General features: G+C 47.0%; 1 protein-coding gene across 1 annotated transcript in view; it reads left to right on the forward strand.

The window, feature by feature from the left end:
• The window catches only part of LOC117874412 (store-operated calcium entry regulator STIMATE-like), a 76,370-nt gene that overhangs the window by 39,806 nt on the left and 12,138 nt on the right, over nucleotides 1-24,426 (forward strand). The window contains exons 4-7 of the mRNA XM_034764510.1: nucleotides 1,060-1,181; nucleotides 17,815-17,927; nucleotides 18,934-19,017; nucleotides 22,558-22,668. Coding sequence (XP_034620401.1) covers nucleotides 1,060-1,181; nucleotides 17,815-17,927; nucleotides 18,934-19,017; nucleotides 22,558-22,668 — 430 coding nt within the window. The remainder of the gene's footprint in view (nucleotides 1-1,059; nucleotides 1,182-17,814; nucleotides 17,928-18,933; nucleotides 19,018-22,557; nucleotides 22,669-24,426) is intronic.

Consider the following 24,426-nt stretch of genomic DNA (forward strand, 5'->3'; position numbering starts at 1 on the left):
CTTGTACCCTGCACCTCCTCCTGTACCCCACCCTCTGCCCCAGGCTCAGCCTGGAGCTTCCACCCACACTCTGAACCTCTCGGCCCCAGCCCAGAGCCTGCACCCTCTCCCGCAACCTAACCCCCTGCCCGAGGCTGGTGAAAGTGAGTGAGTGTGGGGGAGAGCGAGACAGAGGGAGGGGGGAATTGAGTGAGTGAGGCAGGGCCTCGGAGAAGCGGTGGGGCAGGGGCGGGACAAGGGCAGGGCAAGGATGGTTGGGGTTGTGTGATTAGACAGTTGGCAACCCTAATGTTAGGGACTATCAAAGTACTTATGTCCATGTAATCTGAGCCCTGAACAAAGTAATTTAGCGTCTCATGGCTTTGTCCATGGACTCTGGCAGAAGAGATACAAAGCCTAGGCCCCAATCCTCTAAAGAAACTTAAGTACGTGTGTAACTTTAAAATACGTATGAGGCTACTGAAATCCCAGAGAATTACTCTTAACACTGAGTAACAGTGCAGTGATAAGCCAGTGTGTACGGGGAGGGAAGATTTGCTAAAGTGTTCCCAAGGTGGTTATAGATTAAAAGATGGAAAGATTGGATATTGAAATAGTCATTCATTGGGCTTTATCTCTTTGGAGTTCTGAAAAGAAAATTTCACATCATTCATGAATATACAATAAATCAAAACTGGATACTGATTTCCTAAATACCATAGAAGATATTCTCAGGCTAATTTGATCCTGTAACATATTATGAACAGAATCTTAGAACTTTACAGATGAGGAGTCGGGGGACAGGGGAGACTTTGGACCCAATTCTTCTTTCATTTGTGGCTTCTCCCTTGTATAGATTCTATACCAACAGTACTGTTGGCTTTAATGGAGTTATTTCATAGTCTCACCAATATACAAGGAAGGAGAATTGGGACTACTGCATATAATGAAGCTTGTCTTATCTGAATGGGGACTTCCAAAGTATCTATCAGAATCTATTCTGATTCATTGGGAGTTAAGAACCCAACTGAGCCTGAATTTTCAAGTGTTACAGAGGGTGTTTTCTCCCCCCTCTCTTAGCTACCTAATGAATTTCATCCTCGATGCCACACTGGGGATGCTGCTGATCTGGTTCGGTGTGAAGGTTGTCTCCTGGGTTGTGGAGCATCGGAAGTACACATGCCTAGTCTTTGGAGAGTATGGTAGGTGTAGGACAACCCGACCCTCTTCCTTTCCCTCCAATATTTCTACATCAACTTTGTACAAAACACACAGCAAGTTCACACTTCTGATGTTTGCTGGAAGATTCAGGCTAATGGAACTTAGGTTGGGTGCATTCAAAAAAGATACTTTAATACTTGGGCCTGGTCTATACTGGGTGGTGGGGGATCGATCTAAGATACGCAACTTCAGCTACGAGAATAGCGTAGCTGAAGTCGACGTATCTTAGATCGACTTACCTCCCGTCCTCATGGTGTGGGATCGATGGCCGTGGCTCCCCCATCAACTCTGCTTCTGCCTCTCGCCCTGGTGGAGTTCCAGAGTTGACCGGGAGCACGTTCGGGGATCGATTTATCACTTCTAGATGAGACGTGATAAATCGATCCCCGGTAGATCAATCACTACCTGCCGATCCGGCGGGTAGTGTGGATGTACCCTTAGATATAATACTTAGTCCTGCCTTGAGTGCAGGGGACTGGACTAGATGACTGCTCGAGGTCCCTTCCAGTTCTGATTCATATGAATAGTTAATTCTCAAAGGTACCTGTTAATCATGCTAGAGATTAGCTTTCATATTAAAAATGTCATGAAATCATTAGCTAACAAATAGATCAGTATCCACAAACTCTTCCTACTCAGCAAAAGTAAAAATTTCCCCCTCCAACTCATTGGTGAGGCACCCATTCAAGCTGCCTCTCTAGGAGAATACATAAGCCTTATACCACATTATAAATGTTGACTAGTCAAGGTTGCTTTGTACTTGGATGGAGGAAGTGTTTTGAATCAAGGATCCGTTGCTGAAAATGCCCAGCCAGCAGTCTCATCCATTTGGGGTTGCATAGGTCCTAAAGAATAGAATACAGCCCAGAAACTCTTTCTAGATCGTGGGTTCAGAAATCACTCAGTCACTTTGTGTATTTCTGATATTCAGCCTGAAGTTCTGAGATTCTACCATCATCTTCCCTTTCTTTCATCCCCTGCTTTGGGATCTGTGAGCCTGTTTTTTTAGACATTTCCACTAGAGGGTAGCACTTGTCTTTCTAAATAGTAGATGAAGTTAAGTGAGTACAGTACTTCTGTCTTTCGGAGGGGAAGACAAATAATTCTTCCCTACTGCTTTGAAAAGTTTGTTTTTTTTGTGATCTTAAAGACCCACTGAAACTTCAGCATGTCCTACAGAATTCCCTTCTGTTCCTAGACCATTCCATCAGTAAAAGCCACATTCTCCCTTTCCCACCCCCATCAAGGTTTAATTGTCGGGGATACTTTAATGAAAACAGGATTGACTCGTTTTTCCCCCCTGTTGCTTTTCATCTGGTAATCTAAGCAATTAGAGTTTGATCCAAAGTGAAATCAGGGTAAAGACTCCCATTGACTTGAACTTTGGATGAGGCCCTTGCTTAGTGCGTCGCATCTTGAAAGTGCTGTACAAATAAACGAATCCTCCCAGCAGTCCTGCGAGGTTAGGTTCCTTCCACTAGAAACTGAGAGAGAGTTAGTTTAAAAGGACTTTTTCTAGTCATGATTCTTCCTGAGACATCTAAGCTTTCAAAAGTGTCTGATGTCTGTTAGAAAAACAGGCATAGGTGGATAAGAAGTGTGGAATTTGTATGTCTCAATGCAACCTTCGTTATGGGCTCTCTAACAAAGCTTCCATACTTTTGTAAACACAATCCCAGATTACCCTGCAGTTGTGCCTCTTGTAGCTCATTAGTGCATCTAATACCCATCCTTCTTCCCTACAGCAAAAAAAACCTTTCATCTAAAGTCACAGTTCCCAGCCAGATGGCTGCAACCTCCTCCTTTTTGTCCCTCTAACCACTCATCTGCACCCTTCCAACTGACACACACACAGATAGCAACCAAGTTACATTCTTGCCCAGATCACCCTCCTGAGATGTTGTGGAGAGTTAGACCTTTCTTCTAGGGGGATTTGAATGGAGAGAGTGTAGCAATGCTGTGAACTTGGTAAGGCAGTGCACTTCTTGCCTAGGCAGTGGTATGGAAGGTTTGGAGATAGCTGTTGGTGAAGCAAAGGACAAGATGGCTGAAGAATTATGCAGGGCCTTGAAGACAAAGACAAGAAGCCTGGTCTTTGATTTGGTGGAGCAATTCAAAGTGGGGAGGATCATCTGGGCAAGAATGTAACTTGGTTGCTGTCTTTGTGTGTTAATTGACAGATGAGTAGTTAGAGGGCCAAAAAGGAGAAGGCTGCAGCCATTTGACTGGGGGATGAGACCCTGGATGAAAGGGTGGTGGGTTGTTGTTTTTTGCGGGGGTCTGTAGGGATAAACGAGGATGGATCTTAGATGTACTAACTAGACGAAGAAGTGACAGTACTTTGATGTGGCCTGGATGGTTGGGGCACGGAGGGGCAGAGTGATATTCTTGTGTATATAAGAGAAACAAATGCTTTAAACTTTCTTGGTATTTTAAACCGAATGTGTTTTCTCCCCTGTGAGAAGTTCCATGTGATCACTTGGCTCTTCAGGAAATTCAAGCGTTTCCCTTGGAGACAGCAAGTGGGAGGCTGGTGTAATGGTTAGAAAAGTAGGGAAAGAATCAGTATCCCTGGCTTTATTTCAGATTCTGCACCAAACTTAGCAGCATTATTGTATCTTCCAACCTGGACTGTAGGTTGTCTAATGGTAAGTAAGTCAGAGTGCCAGAGTTCTATTCTCCCAGGCCTGCCATTGTTACTTTGAACCAGTCGCTCAATCTCTCTACCCAATTTTTTTCATATTGGGGCACTCTCTAGAGAGACACCTTGAGCCAATAGGGGTGTTGAGGTTTTATTCAGTGTTTGGCTTGCTCTGAGATCTTGGCACAACATAATTGGCGAGAAACTTTATAACATACTTGGTTTTGAAATTAAAAAGATCCACGGCTTTCACAGCAGAAGAGCGACTTGTTTTGGTAGTTCAAGCTAGGCTTCTGGAGAGAGAGGTTAAAACTTTATAAAGAAACTCCATTAATCCTCTCCAGGATTCTGAAGTGTCCCTAGCCTCTGTTTGCCAGAAGTTGGGAATGGGTGACAGGGGATGGTTACCTGTTCTGTTCATTCCCTCGGAAGCTCCTGGCACTGGCCACTGTCAGAAGACAGGATACTGGCCTAGATGGACCATTGGTCTGACCCCAGTATGGCCATTCTTATGTTCTTAAGATTAATTAAAGCTTTGTTAATATGAGTGAAAACTTCCCTGTGTTTTCTGTTCAGCTGCAGGCATGGAGGAGGGAGCAGAAGCTGCTTTTTAAAATTAAGCCAGCTAGAGCAAAGTCCTCCTTGCTTAGGAGGAAGAATGCCAGTTGGCTAACAAGGAGAATAGCTAGGGTGCTGTCTATTGTCCGGCTTGACTGCTTTTTGTTCCAACTGTTCCTGGCTACTCCACGCTTTTGGACCGTAATAACTCTTAGGGGGCTAAAGTCTTCTAACACTGACCCGATAAATTGGGGATCAAATTTCGGTCGATTCCGGGCTTTCTTGGGAAATTGCTGGATCCTTAAGTGGACCAGATTGCTGCAGCCGTGCTCCTCTTGCGTGTAGAAGTGGCACCATGAGGAGCACCTGTCCAACCTTCTCTCCAACCTGTCCTGTCCAACCTTCTCTCCAAATTCCGGTTGTGGTTTCCCCCTGGAATATTGTCCTCTCCATGCCTAGTGTTAAAACCTCAGTCGTCTTCAGGCCTGGGGATGGTAACCAAAGTGTCTGAGGCTCTGTTTTCACTAGAAATGCTGCCATGGTGGCACTGCAGTGTAGACACTCTCTGCAGTGACAGGATGGGATTCTCCCATTGCTGTGGTTAATCCTTCTCCCCAGGAAGCAGGAGCTAGGTCAACCGAACAATTCTTCTGTCGACCTAGTGTTGTCTACACCTGGGCTTAGGTCAGCTTAACTACATTGCTCAAGGGGGTGGATTTTTCACACCCCTGAGTGACGTAGTTGGCTTGACTTCACTTTTTTAGTGTAGACCTTGCCTGAGCTAAATACAAGTTGGGGCAAATTGTTAAGCAGAAGGAACCCATGTGTACTGTGGGAGACCACTTAAAATGAAGTGGACAATCGGGGGTTTGCAAGCAATAGGGATCCATGCTGTGCCGGGCACCTCAGACTCACATGAAATCGTGGTTCCTACCCCCAGAGCGTAGTCTCAGATAGACACTATGCTAACAAAGGACTGAGGAGAGGGAACAACGAATATGTGCCGTGATCAAGGTGCAAGTTACTACGTTGCATGTCAATTTCACTTGAAAATATTTTTTTACATCCCTTGTCACCTGTTCATCCCCCTACCTACATCCTCATCCCCCTCCCATAGATGCCCTTCAGTTTTCTCTCCAGAAAGGAGGGCTTGAGTGGCTATTTCTGGGATATGAACCTGTTGTTCCAGTGACTCTGGAGGTTCCAAGCATGATGATTCGGTCAGTTTGCTGGCTGGAGATGTAAAGACGTGCTGGTCAGAACCCTTTAAACACTGCTTAGCGCCCTATTGAACTTGGCTGGTCAAAGTTAGCTGTAGGAGAGCATGCTCCGTGCCAGCTGTTGAGTTTAACTGAGGACCTGTGTGGGATGCTTTTGGGCCTGTTGTCATGGTATTTATACAATATTTCCATAACAAGTGTTCCCACGTCCTGGGCAGCCAAGGGAGAGCAGTCTGTTAGTGCTTAAATCTTACCAAAAATATCCAGATGCCATGGGGAAGGGGACTGACTTTGTATTTTAGCTCACTACTCCTGTATGTGGGGGAAAGTGAGGGGGGGGGAACCTAATAGTCCAACACCACCAAAGGCCTGATCTCTCACTGCCTTGCCCCTCCTGGCAGCATTTACACCTGGGCAAAGCGGGTGTGAAACTGGAATTCTGCACTTGCATGCACCCACTGTGCCCGGGTGCAGATGCCTCTGCAAAGGGCAGTGCACTGGGGAATCACTGTAATGCATGGAACTTAAACGGGAATTAACTCCTGCAGTTGTAAGATATGAAAACTGAAGTTCAGCCCTATTCTCAGTTCAGTTACCAGTGGTTCGAGAGAGGGACAATGGATCCAGGGCCCTGCCCAATCTCTGGGCTGATCCAGTGCCCACTGAAGTCAGGCCTCTGACTCTATTCATGTTCATGTTGGATTGGGCCTGCCTGGCACCCTTGTTGGCAGTCTTGCCAGATGCTAAGGGCGATGAAAATCTGCTCTGACAGGTGGTACCTGCACCGTGGATATGAGTTGCGTTGAGGCAGCCTATGTGAGAGGCTTGTGCATTGCTGCCCTTGATCCTGTGGTTAAATAAGACGTTCTTCCCCAGAGCTGACAAGATGGATGGCAGGAGAGAGATCACTTGATCATTACCTGCTAGATTCACTCCCTCTGGGGCACCTGGCATTGGCCACTGTTGGCAGACAGGATACTGGGCTAAATGGACCTTTGGCCTGACCCAGTACAGACGTTCTTAGGTTGTGTTCAATTAAATGTTACCTTTAAATGCAAATTTACTTCCAGCAGAATTATTACTGTACCTGTTTGTATGTTACTGTAGAGTATTCAAACCATCACACTCTCAATTTCCATTTGCCTTCTAGCTTCTATATAGCTCTTGGGTTTGCAGTTAACCCTTTTGTAGATGCTCGGTGCACATATGGCTTTGTAAAGGCAGTGAATAACACTATCCGACAGTGACGTATGGGGTTTGCTGACAGCTCAGTGCAGTAGAAGCCACATGGATTAAAAGTAATCCTGTTGTGTGGGAACGGCTTGGAGTGAGAGAAAGCAGCGCTGCTCGTGAGTATTCAAGCTCTGCAGGCTACCGGGAGACTCTCACCCCCAGCGCAACTGGAATATGAGACATAAGGAGGAGGACATTCCTGTATCATGGAGACACGCGAGTGAAGACTCAGATGGCTACAGCAGAGAAGATGGTGATGCACTTGCTTCTAACACTTGCTAGCTACAGTGCAAGAATATCTTTGAAGCCTTTTATACACAGGATTGGAATTTAATGTTTGCTCAGGTCAGATGATCACCTTTTTCCAAACTTACCCTCCAGTGTCTCCAGGAGGTGAAAAGAACAGGAGTACTTGTGGCACCTTAGAGACTAACAGGAGGTGAGTCTGTCCTTATGGGACTTGCGAGGGAGGCTGTCTGGGCCTGTGTCAGAGGGAGCAGAGCATGGGTCTGAGGATCCCCTGTGGCTCACTCTCTCCTCCTGCTGATGGTCACAGATACAAAGTGTCCCTGCTGATTTTGTTGGACTGATCAGTGTTGATCTCAATGAGGAGTTGACCAGCCTACAGGCTCTTGTGGAAGTGGGTGAGAAGACTCTCACTTGGGGGATTTCTTGCCTCACTAAGAAGTCTCAAAAGCTGGCAGCGCGTATTCTTCCTCCCCAGACCCCGCACCGAGTGGATTTACTGTTTGCTCTTCGTATTCTTCTGGGAAATGATTTATCCACCCAGTAGGTCTGACACATGAGTATTAACCATTTGCTGTTGGCACCATTAAGACTTTTTTGCCTCTGCCAGTGGTCAATAGGTGTGAGATTCTGCATTGTTCCATCCTTGCTATTGAATCTGTATGTGCAGGAGAGAGGAGGCGGCTTTCCCAGCAGTATCCACGCTATACGAATGACATGCTGTGATCTACATTTCCCTGTAATCTAACACAAATGCTGTAGCCTGCGCTCTCCGAGGCCGACAAAGGTAGGGAATTGGCTCAGGTAGGATCAGACTGAATCAATTGTGACTGGGGATGCGGGCACTCTGTGTATGTCCTGAGTTTGCCACCATTCCTTGCAGTCTTAGGGGTTTTAGTGGATCCATTGTTTCTCCTAGATTCTCAGGTATCAACTATGGCAGATAACGTGTTCCGCCCGTCCCTCCTCCCCGCCCCATCTGTAGTTCAACTCGGAGGCTGCACCGTTTCCGTGGCTGTGGAATCTCAAGGTCTGATTAGAACGTGTTCTATGAGAAAAGCATCTGGAGCCTTCAGCTAAAGCAGAATGTATCATCTTGCCCATTGATTAAAGCAGTCTGCTCTCAATGATCCAGGGCTCTGAACTAGCTGCCTAGAGCCTCCTGTGTGTGCCTAGGAAGGTGTTGGCTGCCAGTCTGTAAAACCTGAGTAGTTTGGGACCCAGTTATCTGAGAGGTGAAATCCACCACGATGTGTATGTGTGTGGGAGGTTTACGTTCTGCTAGGCTGTCCATTCCTGTACCAGTCGGGTGTCTTATGTGGAGGAACCATGCATCTAGATGCTTCCCTTGCTGCCTGGCCCAACCCGGAGCGGTGAGCTCCAGGGGACTGTATCAGATTGAATTGTTCAAGCCTCTGGCTGACCTGTAGATCAGGAGGAAAGAAGGGGGTTCTCTTATGCCTGTTTAATGATTCTTGTAATATTGGCACTCTTCCTTGCCGAACAGGACTCGGACGACCACACACATCACAGAGCAGCTCAGTGGCCACCTGATCACTGCAGCTAATTGCTTCCCTGGGCTAGATTTGAGCTGAAAATGAGAAGATCTAAATCCCACGGACAGAGCCATGCAGCCACTTAAGAAAAACTGTAAAACCATTTGATGTATACCCCAGGCCAGAGAGAGATTTTTGGCACTGAGCGGCCTCTTGTTCCTAGGAGACCAAACTCCTGCAAAGGACAACTCCAAAACCCACAGACCCTCTGGGCAGAGGATAAAAACCAGCACATGTCTAACCCGGAAACTTCTTTATGCTTAAGAACCGATTCTTCCTCTGTTGCATTAAAATGTTTTTTTCTCAGAGTTTTGAAAATTAAAATGAAGAACGTGGACGAGAAGGGATGAAACAGCTAAAAAACTGCTCTGAGCCACACTTGTTGCTTGGAACATCTCAGTGGTGGGATCTGTGCCTCTTTGACAGCTCTTCCATTGACTTGTGCAGTCGGTATGTGGTGGAGAATAACCACGAGCAGTGTTGCATTGAGATCACCAGGCTAGAGACTGGAAGCATTCACAGTGGAAACCCTGAAGCAGGCAAAACTTGCCTGATTTAAACTCTGGCCTGGCTTATTGAAAGTTTCAGGGGTCCAGGCCGGTGTCTGGTATCGCAACACAACCCAAAGGTGCAGTGCTGTCTATTTCCAATGTGACTGTTGGGTTTTGCTTTGAGGGTTTTTTGGATCTGTTTGTTTCTCTCTGAAATGCCAAAGCGAACAGCAGGTTTGCAAGGCCACGTGGCTCAAATGAGCGGTGCAAAACTCAGCTTTAGTTAACAGGTTTAGGCAGCCTCATAGTAAACACAAGGCTTAGTCTGGTCTCCGCCTTATTCTCTTCCTCTTCTACCTGAAGGAAAATGACTTCCCCAATTCCTGTGTGGCTCTGCAGTCCACCCGTACAAGTACCATACCAGACTGTTCTGCAGTGTGATAGCTGGAAGCTTTGGAGGGGGAATAAAACTAGCGTCTGTTCTCTGGGACCATGTTTCCCTGTGGTGACTGAATCTGTAGCTACATTTCCTTATCTCTGCCTTTTAAGGACTGTCACAAGAGAGGATGGATGGAGAGGTAGCGTGGCCCAGTGGGTAGGGCACTGAATCTGGGATTTGGGAGAGCTGAATGCTATTTCTGCCGCTGGCCTTGGGCAAGTTCTTCTACTCGGTGACTTGTTTCTTCTCTGGGTGTAAGCGCTTTGAGGAAGAGATGAGGCAGTACAGCACCCGGCACAATGGGACCCTCTCTGCAGTTGGGCCCTGTCCAATGCATTGCTTATATTAGGACTTCGACATGCAAGATCAGGGTACAATTCCTGGGTGTCGCGCTGTCTGGAGTGGCTCACGACTGTGAGCGCCTACCTCACGGCAGACTGTGAGAAAACGGGGCAGACCCCCAAGCTTGGTGGTGTGTTCTGTCATTAGACTTCACCAAGGCAGTGACAAATGTGAACTCCCGGATCACTATGCCAATCTTGCCATGGAGTCACAGACAGTCCCCTTAGACTCTCCAATCTATCTTGCCACCCAGACAAACTGGACGTTGTGATGCAATGGTTACTTACACCCAAAATCACATCGCATTTAGGTCGCTTCCAGTCCCAAAAGACCAGTCACTTACCCCAATTAAATTGGTACTCTAGATCTTACACCAAAAGCAACAGTGGTGGCCAACTCTATAGTAAACTAACTTAGGGTTTATTAGCTAACAAAAGGAAATGAGCGTTATCGAGAGGTGAAAGCAGGTAAAATATATGCACAGGTGAGTCCGTTTAATTCCAAATGGGGGCAGTGATGTGATAATGCCAGTTTCCCAAAAGTTTTTTCAGGGTACCCAGATTGTCTCTGGATCTCTCTACTTTGCATCTGGTACACTTCCCTGGAAGAGTCCAAACAGTCCAGAGGTGTAGGATCTTTCCTTGAATCCATACTTGTAGTTTCTCACAGAAAACGAGCCGACAGTGTCACTACCCACGTGGCCTTTTCCTTTGATGATAGAAAGTGCATTTTGAGTCTTTGACCTCCGATCATAACACACAATGGCCACTTTCCTTGAAATTAGCACTTTTCTGTTAAAGTTCTTCATCTGCATTCTACAAGGCCTCTTTCTCCTTTGATGGGTTATTTAGTTACAGGAGTAAACACAATGTAAATAGAACAGGAGTATTTGTGACACCTTAGAGACTAACAAATTTATTTCAGCATAAGCTTTCATGGGCTACAGCCCACTTCTTCAGATGCATAGAGTGAAACACACAGACAGAAGATATTGATCCATACAGAGAACATGAAAAGGTGGAAATACGCATACCAATTGTAAGAGGCCAGTCAATTGAGATGAGCTCTCTTTGATCTATACCAGTGGTTCCCAAACTTGGTTCGCGGCTTGTTCAGGGTAAGCTCCTGGCAGGCCGCGAGACGCTTTGTTTACCTAAGTGTCTGCAGGTACGGCTGTTCGCAGCTCCCAGTGGCCGCAGTTCGCTGTTCCTGGCCAATGGGAGCTGCAGGAAGCAGTGCGGGCCGGGCCACCGCTTCCAGTAGCTCCCATTGGCTGGGAATGGGAATAATAATACACAAGGGAATTGGCCTGGGGCTCTGGCATGAGCTGGCACCTGGTCTGCCAGTGTGTCACGTCTGCGGATATGCCACAGATTTCCTGTGTGACTTTGGAGAAGTCGCTGAATCTATTCTGTGCCTCAATTCATCTATAAAATGTGGATACTACCCTGCCTTCAAGGTGTGTTAAAAGATGAAAGACTAATATCTTTGAGGTGGTCACAGTGACCGCAAGATAGCGAGATAGCAAGGCTTAAAAATGAACTTATACAAACCCCAACCTGGCCAGTATGGTTTTGGTTCTGCTGCTGCTGAAGATATTTGAGTTTTTCTTTCCTTTCAACCCAGCTTTGTATAGTGCATCTAGAAAGTACTATGCAATGAATTCATAATGCTGAATTTGTATTTTGATCGCTCTCCCGCAGACCGAGAAATAAAGTGCTCTTAGAGTGAGCAGGTCTTCTTTATAAATAGGCCTGGCAGACAAGAAAATCATGAACAGCTAGCTGAATTTCTCAAACGGAACATGAGGGAGGAAAAACCTGAGCAGACTTCAAAGCCAGGAAAAAGCTGGTATTTGGTTTGAGTTTTGGGCAAAGTTTTAGGTTGGCTGTTACTCCAACCTGCCTTAAAAACATAAGAACGGCCATACTGGGTCAGACCAAAGGTTCACCTGGCCCAGTATCCTGTCTTCCAACAGTGGCCAATGCCAGGTGCCCCAGAGGGAATGAACAGAACAGGTAATCATCAAGTGATCCATCCTCTATCGCCCATTTCCAGCTTCTTGCAAACAGATGCTAGGGATACCATCCCTGCTCATCCTGGCTAATAGCCATTGATGGACCTATCCTCCACGAACTTGTCTAGTTCTTTTTTAAACCCAGTTATAGTCTTGTCCTTCACAACATCCTCTGGCAAGGAGTTCCACAGGTTGACTGTGCGTTGTGTGAAGAAATACTTCCTTTTGTTTGTTTGTTTTTAAACCTGCTGCCTATTAATTTCATTTGGTGATCCCTCCCCACCCCCCTAGTTCTTGTGTTACAAGAAGGAGTAAATAACACTTCCTTGCCTGTCCTTGGTAGTAAAGATGAAATGTTGTACATTGTGAAGCTGTCTGGCACCTGCTACATTTAAAAATACGACGGTCACTGGTGGTAAGATAACAATCAGTGGTATTGTACTGACCCTGTCAGATTCCTGCTGGACAGTAGGGAAAGAGTGAGCAGACTGTCACGCTGTCTGGAGTAGTTCACGACTGTGAAGGCCAGCCTCGGGGCAGACAAACTGGTGGTGTGTTCTACAATTAGATTACACCAACCCAGTAACAAATGAGAACTCCTGAAGCACTCTGAGCCTTACCATGGAGTCACCGGCAGTCCCCTTGGCCATTGCCACATAGGCAAGCTGGACTTAGTGATAGTTGTTTGCTATGAATCAAAGATCACAAAATGACTTCAAGGTCTGGAAAACATGAGCGATGAGGAGAGATGGAAAAAACTGGGTTTGTTTAGTCAAGAGAAGAGAAGACCAAGAGGGGACAGGATAACGGTTTTCAATTACATTGAAGATTGTTACAAGGAGGAGGGGAAAAAATTATTCTCCTTAACTTCCTAGAATAGGACAAGAAGCAATGGGCTTAAATTGCACCAAGGAGGTTTAGGTTGGACATTAAGAAACTGCCTAACTGTCAGGGTGGTTAAGCACTGGAACAAATTGCCTGGGGAGGTTGTGGAATTTCAGTCATTGGAGGATTTTAGGAACAGGTTAGACAAACACCTGTCAGGAATGGTCTGATTACATAATACTGCCATGAGTGCAGGGGACTGGACTAGACGACCTCTCGAGGTCCCTTCGAGTCCTAGGATTTTATAAAATATTTGGGTTGCTTCCAGTCCCAAGAAACCAGTCACTTAACCCCAGGTCAGTTGTACCTTAAGGCTTATGCCAAAGACAATGTTTGTAGCCAATCCTATAGTAAACTAACTAAGGATTTATTAACTAGGAAAAAGAAATGAGCAAGTTATTTACAGGTTAAAGCTGGCAAACCTACAGTCACAAATGAGTTACAGTTTATGGTTCCAAACGATGACAGAGTTGTAGCAATCTGTCAGCTCTGAATATCTTTTCGGGCTCACCCAGGTTGACCCCAGGAATCTCCGCTGCTGTTTTGTAGGTTGAGTCCTCAGAGTCCAAACAGCCCAAGAGCTGAAAAATTTCCTTGTCAGTTATTTTTATTTCCTTCTTCCACAATTCAAGCTGGTGGGACGAGCCTTTTTGCAGGTAGCCTCTTCATGGGTCCGCAGGGACAATTAATCAAGTCCTTTGCCTTGTGATGTCCCACAATGGCCCATTTAGTTCTGATAGCCCTTCCAGATGGTCCAGAGGTAATACCCCTCACAGGGATTTAGCACTTTGCACTGGGTAAACATTTTTTGTGTTTGGTGAGTTACATAGTTCAGAACAAACCTGTTACAGCTATATAGCAAACACTGAAGTATTCCCGTATATACACTAGGATATTGACATTCTAAGTAGGATTAATACATGTAGCCACACACAAGCATTTCATAAAGTCTAAGCACACCATTATAAGTCCAATACCCATCTTAACCATACTAATGCACCGGTGGGCTGGACTACTTTCCAGCAATGAAACTGTCAGTGCTCAGCTGAGGCCTAAAGCCTTTGCAAGAGCTGGCACCCGGTCTGCCAGCCTCACACAGGCAGCCTGTAGAAGTCGTAGCTATGCACAGGATGAAGCATCTTCTCTTCAGATGAGCATTGCTGAGTGGTTGCAGGTGCAACCAAGTGCCGTATCCGCTGTGGAGCAGGCAGCTGGGGATTTGTGAAGGCTGCTGTGGTTTGACGATCCAGCCTCAATTCTGGAGTCAGTGCACCCCAGCTGAGAGTGCCCTGAAGAAAAGGGAAAGCCAAGTTCAAAGGCGGAAGGGAAGGGATGGATTTCTTTTGTCTATGCTTGGGCTTTGGACTAGAATAGCATTATCTGCCAAGGCTTCAGGTGCAAGGAATTGTGTGGGAACGTCTCAGATGTCAGTACATAGCAAAAAAAACCAACCCAACCCACTCCAAGTCAAGGAATGGGCAAAACCCAGCCCCTTGCTTCTGATGAGTCCATTGGATCTGCTCTTGAAACACTGAAACCCTCTTCCCAAGCCAGCAAGGAGAGCAGCATCTCCGAGCCCCCAACTACCATCAGGCAGCTTCTCCCCAACTAGCTCATGCGCACACTGTTCAAGACTTCAGCTGCTGTAAGCGAACGTCCATGCTGGCTGGCTTGGGTCCCTTTTACTCCTCCCACACTTCTCTTCCTCTTGGCCTTTTTTCCTTCCAAGCCTCTGGCCTTTTCTGTTCTCCTCTCTTCTTCCCTGCGCTTCTACCTTTGCATCTTCCTCCCCTTGCCCTCTTTCTGGTCCCTGTTGCCATGACTCACCCACCCTTTCCCATTTCAGCAGCCTCCCTTGCCCAGTTCCCATCTGCAACCATCCATTCTTGGCTTTTCCCCTTCTCCCTTCCTTCCAGAAGTTATAGCGAAGGGAATTAATGAGATGATGCCTTTGCCGCTCCAGGTTCTTAGCCAGCCGGAATTCCTGTGCTGGCTTGATCACAGTTCATTGTAATAACACCAGAACCCACAGGCGTGCTGGTTTGTATCAGTCTGTCAAACGTTTCAGTGTGTTTTTGTTGCTGGCTGCCTTTAGCTCCGGGTGCTATAGATCACCCAAAAGTGTGTAGAAGGCTTAGTAGCCCTTGGCTCTCAGATGTTTCCTCAGCCTGGGAGGCATCACAAACGTTGATCAAACATTTCGGTGCTTCTCTTTTACTGCTCCTGCAAGGTGTCGGCTTGACAAAGGCCTTAGTTCATTCCCAGCCGATACAGCCCTGGTATTGTCTGACCTGCCTCATGTTTTGTTGTACTTAAAGTACTGCACAGGATCTTTTCAGGGGGAATAAGACAAAACGCCACATTTATTAGTAATACATGTATTCATTAACACTGTATTATATGCATATAATATATTACACTTACACTCACACACACACAAACACACACACAGACACACACACACACACACACTCCGTCTTGTTGTTACCAATTAGTTGCCCCCCTTAACTTCACTGGCCAGGTGAGTTAGATGGGGGAGGGGGTGGAGCTGGGCTTCTGCCGATCCGGATCGATGCTCCCATGTTGACAAGACGAGACCCGGGGTCCTCTGCAAGACACCTCACTTTTATAGCAGCTTTCCTCTTATGCAAATCTATACCAGATTCAAACTCTGTGTCTGTGTCCATTGGTCCTTTGTGCTGCTTTCTTTTGAGTGTTGTCCCAATGCTGCAAAGAGGGTGTTTCCAAAAGAAGGTGCTTGCTTCTAACCCCCGAGGCCGTCGGTATGTCTGCTTGTCTTTAATGAGTCCACTTGACACGTTTTATTGTCCTTGGGTCTGGCTCCCAGCCCCTCTCCAACAGTTGAGGCTGTCTGGAGGTGCTGCCTTCCATGCCTTGCTCATCCACACCTCATTCATTCAATAGGGCAATTGATTAAGAGTGGGGGGGGGGAGAGCTCTTGTTCTACTGCTAGCAAAAAGAAATTTTTCTTCTATCTTATTCTATTCTTAGGGGTTATAATATTATACCAAGGGCAATGCAAAGTTTCTAAATGAGGCTTTGATACAAAGTTCCATGAAAACAGAGGTCACACGTGGGTAGACCCACCACAAGGTTATATGAAGAGGCACAATGTAAAGTCATATGAAAATTATCACAGATTTATCTACAGTTTACAGAATCGCCCTTCACGATAGGAATAAGAGCTGGCCCTGTCCTCTTACTAATAGGTTGCATGTGCTGTCGCTGGCAGGCCGGATGTGGCTTTTGCTGCTCTTGAAGAGATCTAGATGGCTTCCCTTGTGCTGCTTGGAGTTGAAGCATACTCCAGGAGAGTTCTCTGCTGTCACGGCGATGTCCAGAATGTGAAAACGTCTCCAGGGATGGGGGTGAACTGAGCATGGGTTTCCCTAAAGGGCTGGGGGCTGTGATGAGGAGGGAAGGCCGAGACCTCCTGACCCATTTGGATCAAATAACTGATCCAACCTCGAATCACCTTCCAGCTTCAGAGGAGCTTTGCTCCGACTCTCCTGCGCAGCTGCGGTTCTGGGCTCTGGTCTGTACTGGAAACAGAGATGCCACCAGAGGCTCTCTTACCATTTGAGTGTCAGGAGGAAATGTGGCATGCGTCTCAAGAGAGCTATATATTGCCAGCCCCAATTCTGCAGACCCGACGGACTGTAATGAGCCTAGGAAGATAACGAACAGCTGGCAGGATGTTTATTGAGGCCTGACGCTCCTGACTGTAACAGATATCGTTCCATTATAGTTGCTAACAATAATAAATATGCTTTTAATTTTCACTTTAAGTACCGATCATCCATATTTAACTAGCATTGATTTTCAGATTGGATTACATGAAAACCTGGGATGAGGGAGGCCCCGTGTCTCAGACCTTAAGTATTACGTCCCCAGCCATCCGCTCTCCTCAGCAGCTAATAGAAATCTGATAGATTTCACCTTACATGGTGTGGATGTATCTTGGATGTAGTGCTAGTTATGAAAACGATGCCTTTTGCGTGGTACTGACCACTGAGGCCGTGACCGTGTAGATCACCATAGACCCCTGGCGTTTTCAGATTCGATGTGGGGGAAATCCCAGGTGCTGCCTAAAGTTGCCCTTGAATTTATAGTTGGAGGCTGTGTTCTGAACTTGCTGCCTGGGGTAGCGTGTGAGCACATATTTGACAACTTACACCAGAAGGGGCTGCATTTCAGGCATGGCGTTATCCCAGCACTGGATAGGAATAAATGATCTGTTGTCAGCGTGGCAGTGCGTTGTATCCAAGATCAGCACTAGGATTTTAAGGCCAGAAGGGACCACTGGCTCTGGTCTGACCTCCTGAAAAACACAACTCATGTCATTTATCCTGTTAATCTGCTACTGGGCCCATATATAATTTTTTCCCAATAGCCTGGAAAAGGATATGAAGACATGGCAAAACTTGCCACTGGCACAGTTGTTTAGATTCTCTTAAACTAAAGAAGACCGAGGATCTGGCTAAGCTAGATGGGGCAAGACCGATGAAATTTGATGACATGCAAAGCAGTGGGGGTTGGAAGGAATTGTTTGAACCGAGTGTGAATATTGCTCCGTTTTCAATCTAAAACATCCTGAAAAGGGACCAGAGTCATTTTTAATTTCCTGGCTGAAGAAAGCGCCAACTTTCTGCTCCAAAACCATAAGCTTCTACAGCTTGAGATGAAAGAAGACCTCCAGTAGCTGTCAGAAGAATTATCTCCCCTCTAGTCCTCCATCTGGATCATTGCAACACCCAAGCAGATTAGCATCTTTTCTAGGAGGGGTCAAAGGTACGTGTACAAGCTGGTACATTGAGGCACTGTACACACACCTCACCCTTCTCCTGTGCTAGTCTCCTTAACTCCCGTTATCAGTCCATATCGTTTTACATTAGGGTACGCTGATATTTCTCTGGGTAGTTTTCTACTCCTGTTCCATACGCTAGGTTTAGCTTCCTTTTCCAGGTGACCCTCCACAAGCTGCTGCCTGGATTGGCCAGTGCATCCTCTACTTGCTGATAATGGTCTTTGAGAAGACTGTGGTAAGCCTTGCCCTGTTCATCCCTGGCTGGACAAAGGTAAGTGACTGGTTATGTTTTCCTCTGGAGGGGGAGGGCAGGTGTTTCCATTGCATTGTGTGTGCTAATTCTTTATTAGACCATCACTCACGAGGAGCCCTCAAATAACCCATTAGTGGTTACTGCATCTGGGGAAATGGTTAGTGGCAGGGAAACGTGTCACAATAGAGAGAGACATTGAATAGGTTGTTCTGTCCTCGGATGGATGAGCTTGTAGCCTGGGTCTCTGGAGACTGGGTTCAATTCCCAGCCCTGCCACAGATATACTCTATGACCTTGGGCAAGTCACTTAATCTCTGTTTCCATAAATCATCTCTGAATTGGAGATGATACTTCCTTTTGTCTTCTCTGTTTCAGACTGTAATTGCTTCAGGGCAGAGGCTGTTTTGTATTTTGTACAGCACCTAACACAGTAGGGCTCTGATCTGTTCTGACCACTAGCTGCTACCATGATACAAAGACTATCAGTAGACGGCAACTGTGTGTGTCCAGAGAGCTGGAACAAGTGGGAGACATTAAGTTGGGACACATCAGCGTTTCATTCCTGTTGGAACCAGTATTCTGAACCTATGTAGTACAGGACTCCTAAACTTGAACCGCTAATGTAGATTTCTCCACTCTTGGTATGTGAACCTGTAATCGGGGGGCTGGCAGTACTCTTTTGGATGTCTTCCAGGCCACCTCATGCAAGGCTGCTGGCCAATAAGCTTGTCTTGCAGCCAGGCTGAGAGAATCCAAGGAAAATCTGCCTGTTATTTTAATGCACTGTTAGTGTGGAAGACCAGCACTTTAATAAACGAATAAACATCTGCCTGGCCTCAGGCTGCCAGAAACGTCTGGGGTGGGGTGGAATAGCTTGTCTTCTTCTAGCTTACGCGGCAGGGTAAAAAAGGCAGCAGCTGCCTCCGCCACGAATCTGCCAGTGTGGGAAGGTCGCTGCAATTCTTGGTTAATAGCCCTCAACCAAGATGTATTTTAACACGCTTAATTTTTGTTTCCCTTGCAGCTTCAGGAGATATTACTGGATTATATCCCAGACCCTCAGCTAGAGCTCGTCCTGGTCATGTTCATTGTGCCTTTTACAGTCAATGTAAGTGAAGCCAAAGACTCCTCTGAAAACACTATGGTTTTGTGGGGCCTAGGTGTCCCAACAGAGACGTGCTGTACAGGCAGTCCTTACTCTCTTGAAATAGGACAGAGCAGAGAAGTGACACAATAGGTCATTGGCAGAGCTGGGAATAGAACTTCCCTCTCAGGATTCTCCAGCTGTTGCCTTACCCACTAGACCACCCTGCCTGTTTCAGCAGTCTATGCAGAAGCCACCTATTGCTGAGACACTAGCGTCTCCTAGTTAGTAAATTGTATCAACACTGTTACTTGGAGGAATTTGAGTTGTGGAGTGATGTAATTAAGCCTCTCGGACATCACAAAACTCTGAGATCTCTACCATAGCTAATGATTAATTCTGTCTGTCTTTGCATATTTTTGTTAGAATACGGCACATACAATGCACGGGGATGTGGTTTTAGGGTTTCCAAGATGAAAGATGGTGACTGCTTTGGGGTTTTTTTAAGTACTTAATGCAATGTGCATGGCATTTTCTGAAACGGAGATTCCCTGTCTAGAAGACTCTACTTAAACTGTAAGATGAAAATGATAGAGGTGGGGCTGGGACAGGATAGGATGAAGGTGAGGACAATGAGGTGACTTGGATTCTATGGGTGAATCAAAGAGTAAAATATGGCCTCCAGACTTTCGCCGTGATCCATTAAGACAGACAAAAGTCTGTTGCTTAAGTGATCATTTGGGACAGATTGTCCTGCTGTACTTAAAAATCGCTTCCTCTTCTACTGGATCTGATGAGAGACGAATGAAGGATCTGGGCTTCCCTTGCAATTATCTTGACGTCCCAGGCATCCGCAACTCGGCTGTTAGTGGCACCCTGTGATGACAAGCACTTAATTCTGAACTCCGGCCTTATCAGCCAATGGGCCTTCCATTCACCACTTTAATGATGCTCTTAAAGAAAAGCCGAACTGGCTCGTGTATAGAATTTGATCCAAAAAGGCAAAGATAACAGCCGAGTGGTAGTTTTCTAGTGATGTCACTCACGTTAAATACCAATTATAACTCCAAAACAGGCCCTGTCCTGCAAGGTGAATGCCCTCTACTCTGTGGTCAACAAGGCAGAGTCAAATAGGCCAGGGATTCATGGGTGTAAATGCCACCAAATCAGACAAGAATCCAGCCCATTGGGAGAGGGTGGTGCTGTCAGAATCGGGCCCTGTGTCTGCAAACCTCTTTGTCCAAATAGATTTCCCTACGGTTCTCAGCCTTCAAAACTGGGAAGAATCAACAAAAAAGTCCATTGAGGTTTTGGCTGAAACTTCCACTCAGTCTAATGTAAAACTCCTTAGGGAGGAAGTGGTAATTCAGATGCTTAGAAATAAATATAGGGTAACTTTGTTCTGATGATCTTGTATAAAATTAGCCCTCCTGCTACAGAAGGTCCTTTTAAAATAGGACTTGCTTGAAGTCCAGCCAAATGTTCTGTTGTCCCAAAAACTGTTGATCGTCTCTAAACCATCACTCTGGAAATCCTTTCCGTGTCTGCCTTCAGAGGCTTTGAACCTTTGATTAAGCCATTTTTGATGGAACCGGAATGTTTTTTGAACTGTGAAATGGAATGTCCCACTGCAGTCTGACACGACATGCTATGGCAGATGGCGTCCTGCTCCATTCAGAACGTCTTTCCACCCACCGCAACTCAGGATGCAAGAAGTTCAAGGTAGACTATGCATCCGTCCTATCCAGCTACGCCACTTCTTCCCTCCCTTTCCTTTTTCTCTGGAAACGGTCTTCCTAGGGGAATTGAAAAAATCCCAGGAACAACTGCATTTATCGCTGGAGAGTTCTTTTCCTAGTGATGTGTCTCAACTTTGCTAAGACCCTGTGGTTAAAATGGGTGCTCTTCCGCTCCTCCTGACCTCCCACACATTGGTGCGTTCTCTGGTGACCGCACACAAGGAGATGGCGAATCTCAAACATAAGGGATGTGATGGAAGATGGCGTTAAGACAGAAGTAGGAAGTACTTCACTGGATGGCTTGGGAGAAGTGCTGCCAGCCAGTTAGAAGCAGTCAGTAATACCTAGCTCTTAGAGCATTCTTCATCAGTAGATCTCCAAGGATGTCCGTATCATTACCCGCACCTTTTAGAAATGGGGAAACTGGGCACAGGGAGGGGAAGTGACTTCCCCGAGGTCACCCACCAGTCCATCTAGTGGCAGAGCAGGGATTAGAACCCAGGTCTTCTGAGTGCTGGTCAGTGCTCTATCGCTAGGCCAAGCTGCCTCCCAGTAGAGAGTAAGGCAACAGAGGAGCCATACAGAACCCTTCCAGGCAGAGACAAGCTGTTTGAATTTGATGTGGACGGCAGAGAGGAAATTCAGAGTGGAGAGTAGTGTGGTCTGAGTGAGATTGGCACAAGAGGAGGTCGCATTCAGTGAGGCAGGACATTGCAACTCTCGTCTGACTAGGATTGCAAAATGCATGAGTCAGTACAGCTCAAGACAGCTAATAGTCTCCCCCTTCAGAAGACCGCCTGGTAAGGAGGGAAAGCTGCCGTCCCCTGCAGTTTCTAACTAGGTGGAGAAAAGCCTACAGCTGCCAAGCTGGTACCTTTCTGTTGGGCACTGGTTTCTCATACAGAAACTACAGGGTTTTTTTTTAATCTCCTAGATATGTCACTAGAATCCACCTGGGCGTGCATGCCGACGTGGTTAAGTAACTGAGAGCGCCAAGCACGTCCTGGCTGCTCTGAGCCAAATAACATGCCAGCTCCTGCAGCCGCCTGGTGAGCTCAGAAACTTGGCTTTCATTTTTAGAGGAGCTGTGTTTGGTCTCCTAGGTGGTGGGGAAAGCTTGAAAACACAAACAGCGTGTGTGCCTTTGACCCTGCCGACTCATGAGGCAGCACCTCCAAGCCTCATTCATCTTCACTTGGAAACCTGCTGCCACCTGAGGGAGGTGGGGCCGTGGGAGCCCCATGCGGGATTTGCCTTGGGCCCCAAATGGCCATAATGCGTCCCTGCTGCCACTTCTGCTTGGCTCAGGAGCAAACTTTCCCAGCACGTGGGAAACCAGTGCAAGCACTGACAACTGTTCTGGGAAGCTGAATGGGTGAACCTTGGCTCTGGATGCATCGTGTTTCAGCCAGTTCCAGCTGCAGAGCATGGTGGGAAATCACTCTGACCCAGTTACAGCCCTGACCTACTGTTTAATCTCTTTTCCAGTGGGTCCTCCAGCAAGTGCCTGCTCTGACAAACCGACCAGGCTTCAATGCAGAGGAGAGAAAATAGCTCCCAAAACACACAGTTGGTCAAACTCTTGCAGACCTGGGGCCTGATCCTGCAGAGTGGCCTCTACTCCATTCGTGTCAGTGGGGGTCGAGGGCATGAATTGTTCGGTAGGATCAGGTTGTACGGGAGCTGTTGGTGGTCATTGTAAGGCTTTAAAGCTGTAGCACCCCCTATTGCTGCTACCGCCTTGCAGTTTAGGCTGCACTGAAGATTGGCCCTCCAAAGTCTGGGCTGTTTGAACAACTTTTTTATTTTCCTTTCCTCCTCCAAGGCTGTTATGTTCTGGGTCGTGGACAGTTTGATCATGAGGAAGCATAAGCAGACGGACAGCCTTGAAGGCAGCAGGTCCATAGAAAACCCCGTGAGGAATGAAGAATCCCAGGTAAGCCCAGGGAATGTGCGGTGGGCAGATGTGCACAGACAGCCAACCCTAAGTCAAATGAACACCACTCATTGTGACTGCAGTGGGTAGCCATGACACAAGGCAGGTGATTTGAATTTAGAGCCAGCTGTGCCACAGAGCCGCGTCTGCCTTCCCCTTGGGGAGGGGGATTGTCTGACCGGGATTCTTGTTGAGCGCTCCCTTGTTAATGCTGCAGAAACGGGAGCACTGACCGAATCTTGAGCCACTTCACCCCAGGGAAGCGGCTCTCTCAGCTCCCATGGACAAGTCTTGAGATGCTGGGAGTGTCTGACTCCCTCAGGTCTGCTCTCTGACACTAGGGAGTGAGTGAGCGCATGAAAGCTTCTGCACCAGAAATGCCAGGGGGGAAAAGGCGGTAAGAGCTCGAGAAGGGCAGGCCCTTATTTCTAGACCCTAGGAAAGTTCTACAGTGTGGCTGTTTGGAAAGGACAGGGGCGGCCCACCTGAGCCTGAGAAGGAGCCAGAATTTACAATGGACATTGCCAAAGAGCCACAGTAATACGTCAGCAGCCCCCCATCCGCTCCCCAGCCCCTCCCGCCTGCTGGCAGCCCCCGCCAATCAGCACCAACTCCCTCCTCCCCCCGCAATCAGCTGTTTCATGTGCGCAGGAGGCTATGAGGGGGAGAAGCGAGGGCATGGCAGGCTCAGGGGAAGGGGTGAAGTGGGGGCAGGGCTTGGGGCAGAGCAGGGGGTTGAGCAGTGAGCACCCTGCAGCACATTGGAAAGTTAGCATCTCTAGCTCCAGCCCCGGAATCAGTGCCTAGGTAAGGAGCCGCATATTAACCTCTGAAGAGCCGCATGCACCTCGGGAGCCACAGGTTGGCCACCCCTGGAAAAGGACTTAAAATGGGATCTCCTCTCTCAGTATTGAGAGCAGCAGCATGGCTGGTGGACAAGGCTTTGGAGACCTGGTTTCTATTCCCAACTTTGCCACTGCCAAGCTCTAGCCTGGAAAGTTACTTTGCTTCCTCAGCTACCCTCCTACTCTGGCTTCTCTGTTTAGACAGGGACTCCTAGATGGTTGTACGGTACCTAGCACAATGGATTGTGCTTGATTGCAGTTGGGCCCTGTAGACGCGGCCATGTTGGAAGCAATAAATATCCAGTATTTGATCATTAGGTCTCCTCGGGCACTACCAGTGTTATCCACTGACACCATACATGTACTACACTCCACCACCCCTACATCACTCCAGCTATGGAAAACCAAGCTGGATTCTTGTCTACTTCACGCACCATCCACAGACTAGCCCAATCAGTAATGACAGCTGAATGCCGTGACAGGGCGTGGCTCGATAGTTTTCCAGATTCCGGGTTGAATTTAATGGCATAGAAAATCATTCTTAATTTGTGAATCGAGCAAATGTCGTATGAAGTCCATTGAGAATCAACAGAACTCCAGCAGGTGTCGCTTCTGACTCCTTTGGGGCCCTCACGTCTAGTTAACATGTTTAAAGTTGTAGTAAGAAGGAATGTTTTTCTTGCCAATGTCTATCTTTTGTTGAATTTTGGAGGAAAACATGCTTGGGGGGAATCAGAGTTTGCCAGGTATCTTTGTTTCTCAGCAAGCAAACTGCCAGTTATGTGGTGTGAGTCACCCTCCGCATATATTTGGGTTAACTGGATGTTCACGCTTTAAGTCCAAAGGAAAAAAACATTGTTCTGTTATGGGCAGATTTTGTTCTCATTGTTTGCTAATACAACAGAGTTCACCG

This window comes from Trachemys scripta, chromosome 1 (genome assembly GCF_013100865.1).
Source record: "Trachemys scripta elegans isolate TJP31775 chromosome 1, CAS_Tse_1.0, whole genome shotgun sequence".
Classification (NCBI taxonomy): Eukaryota; Metazoa; Chordata; order Testudines; family Emydidae; genus Trachemys; species Trachemys scripta.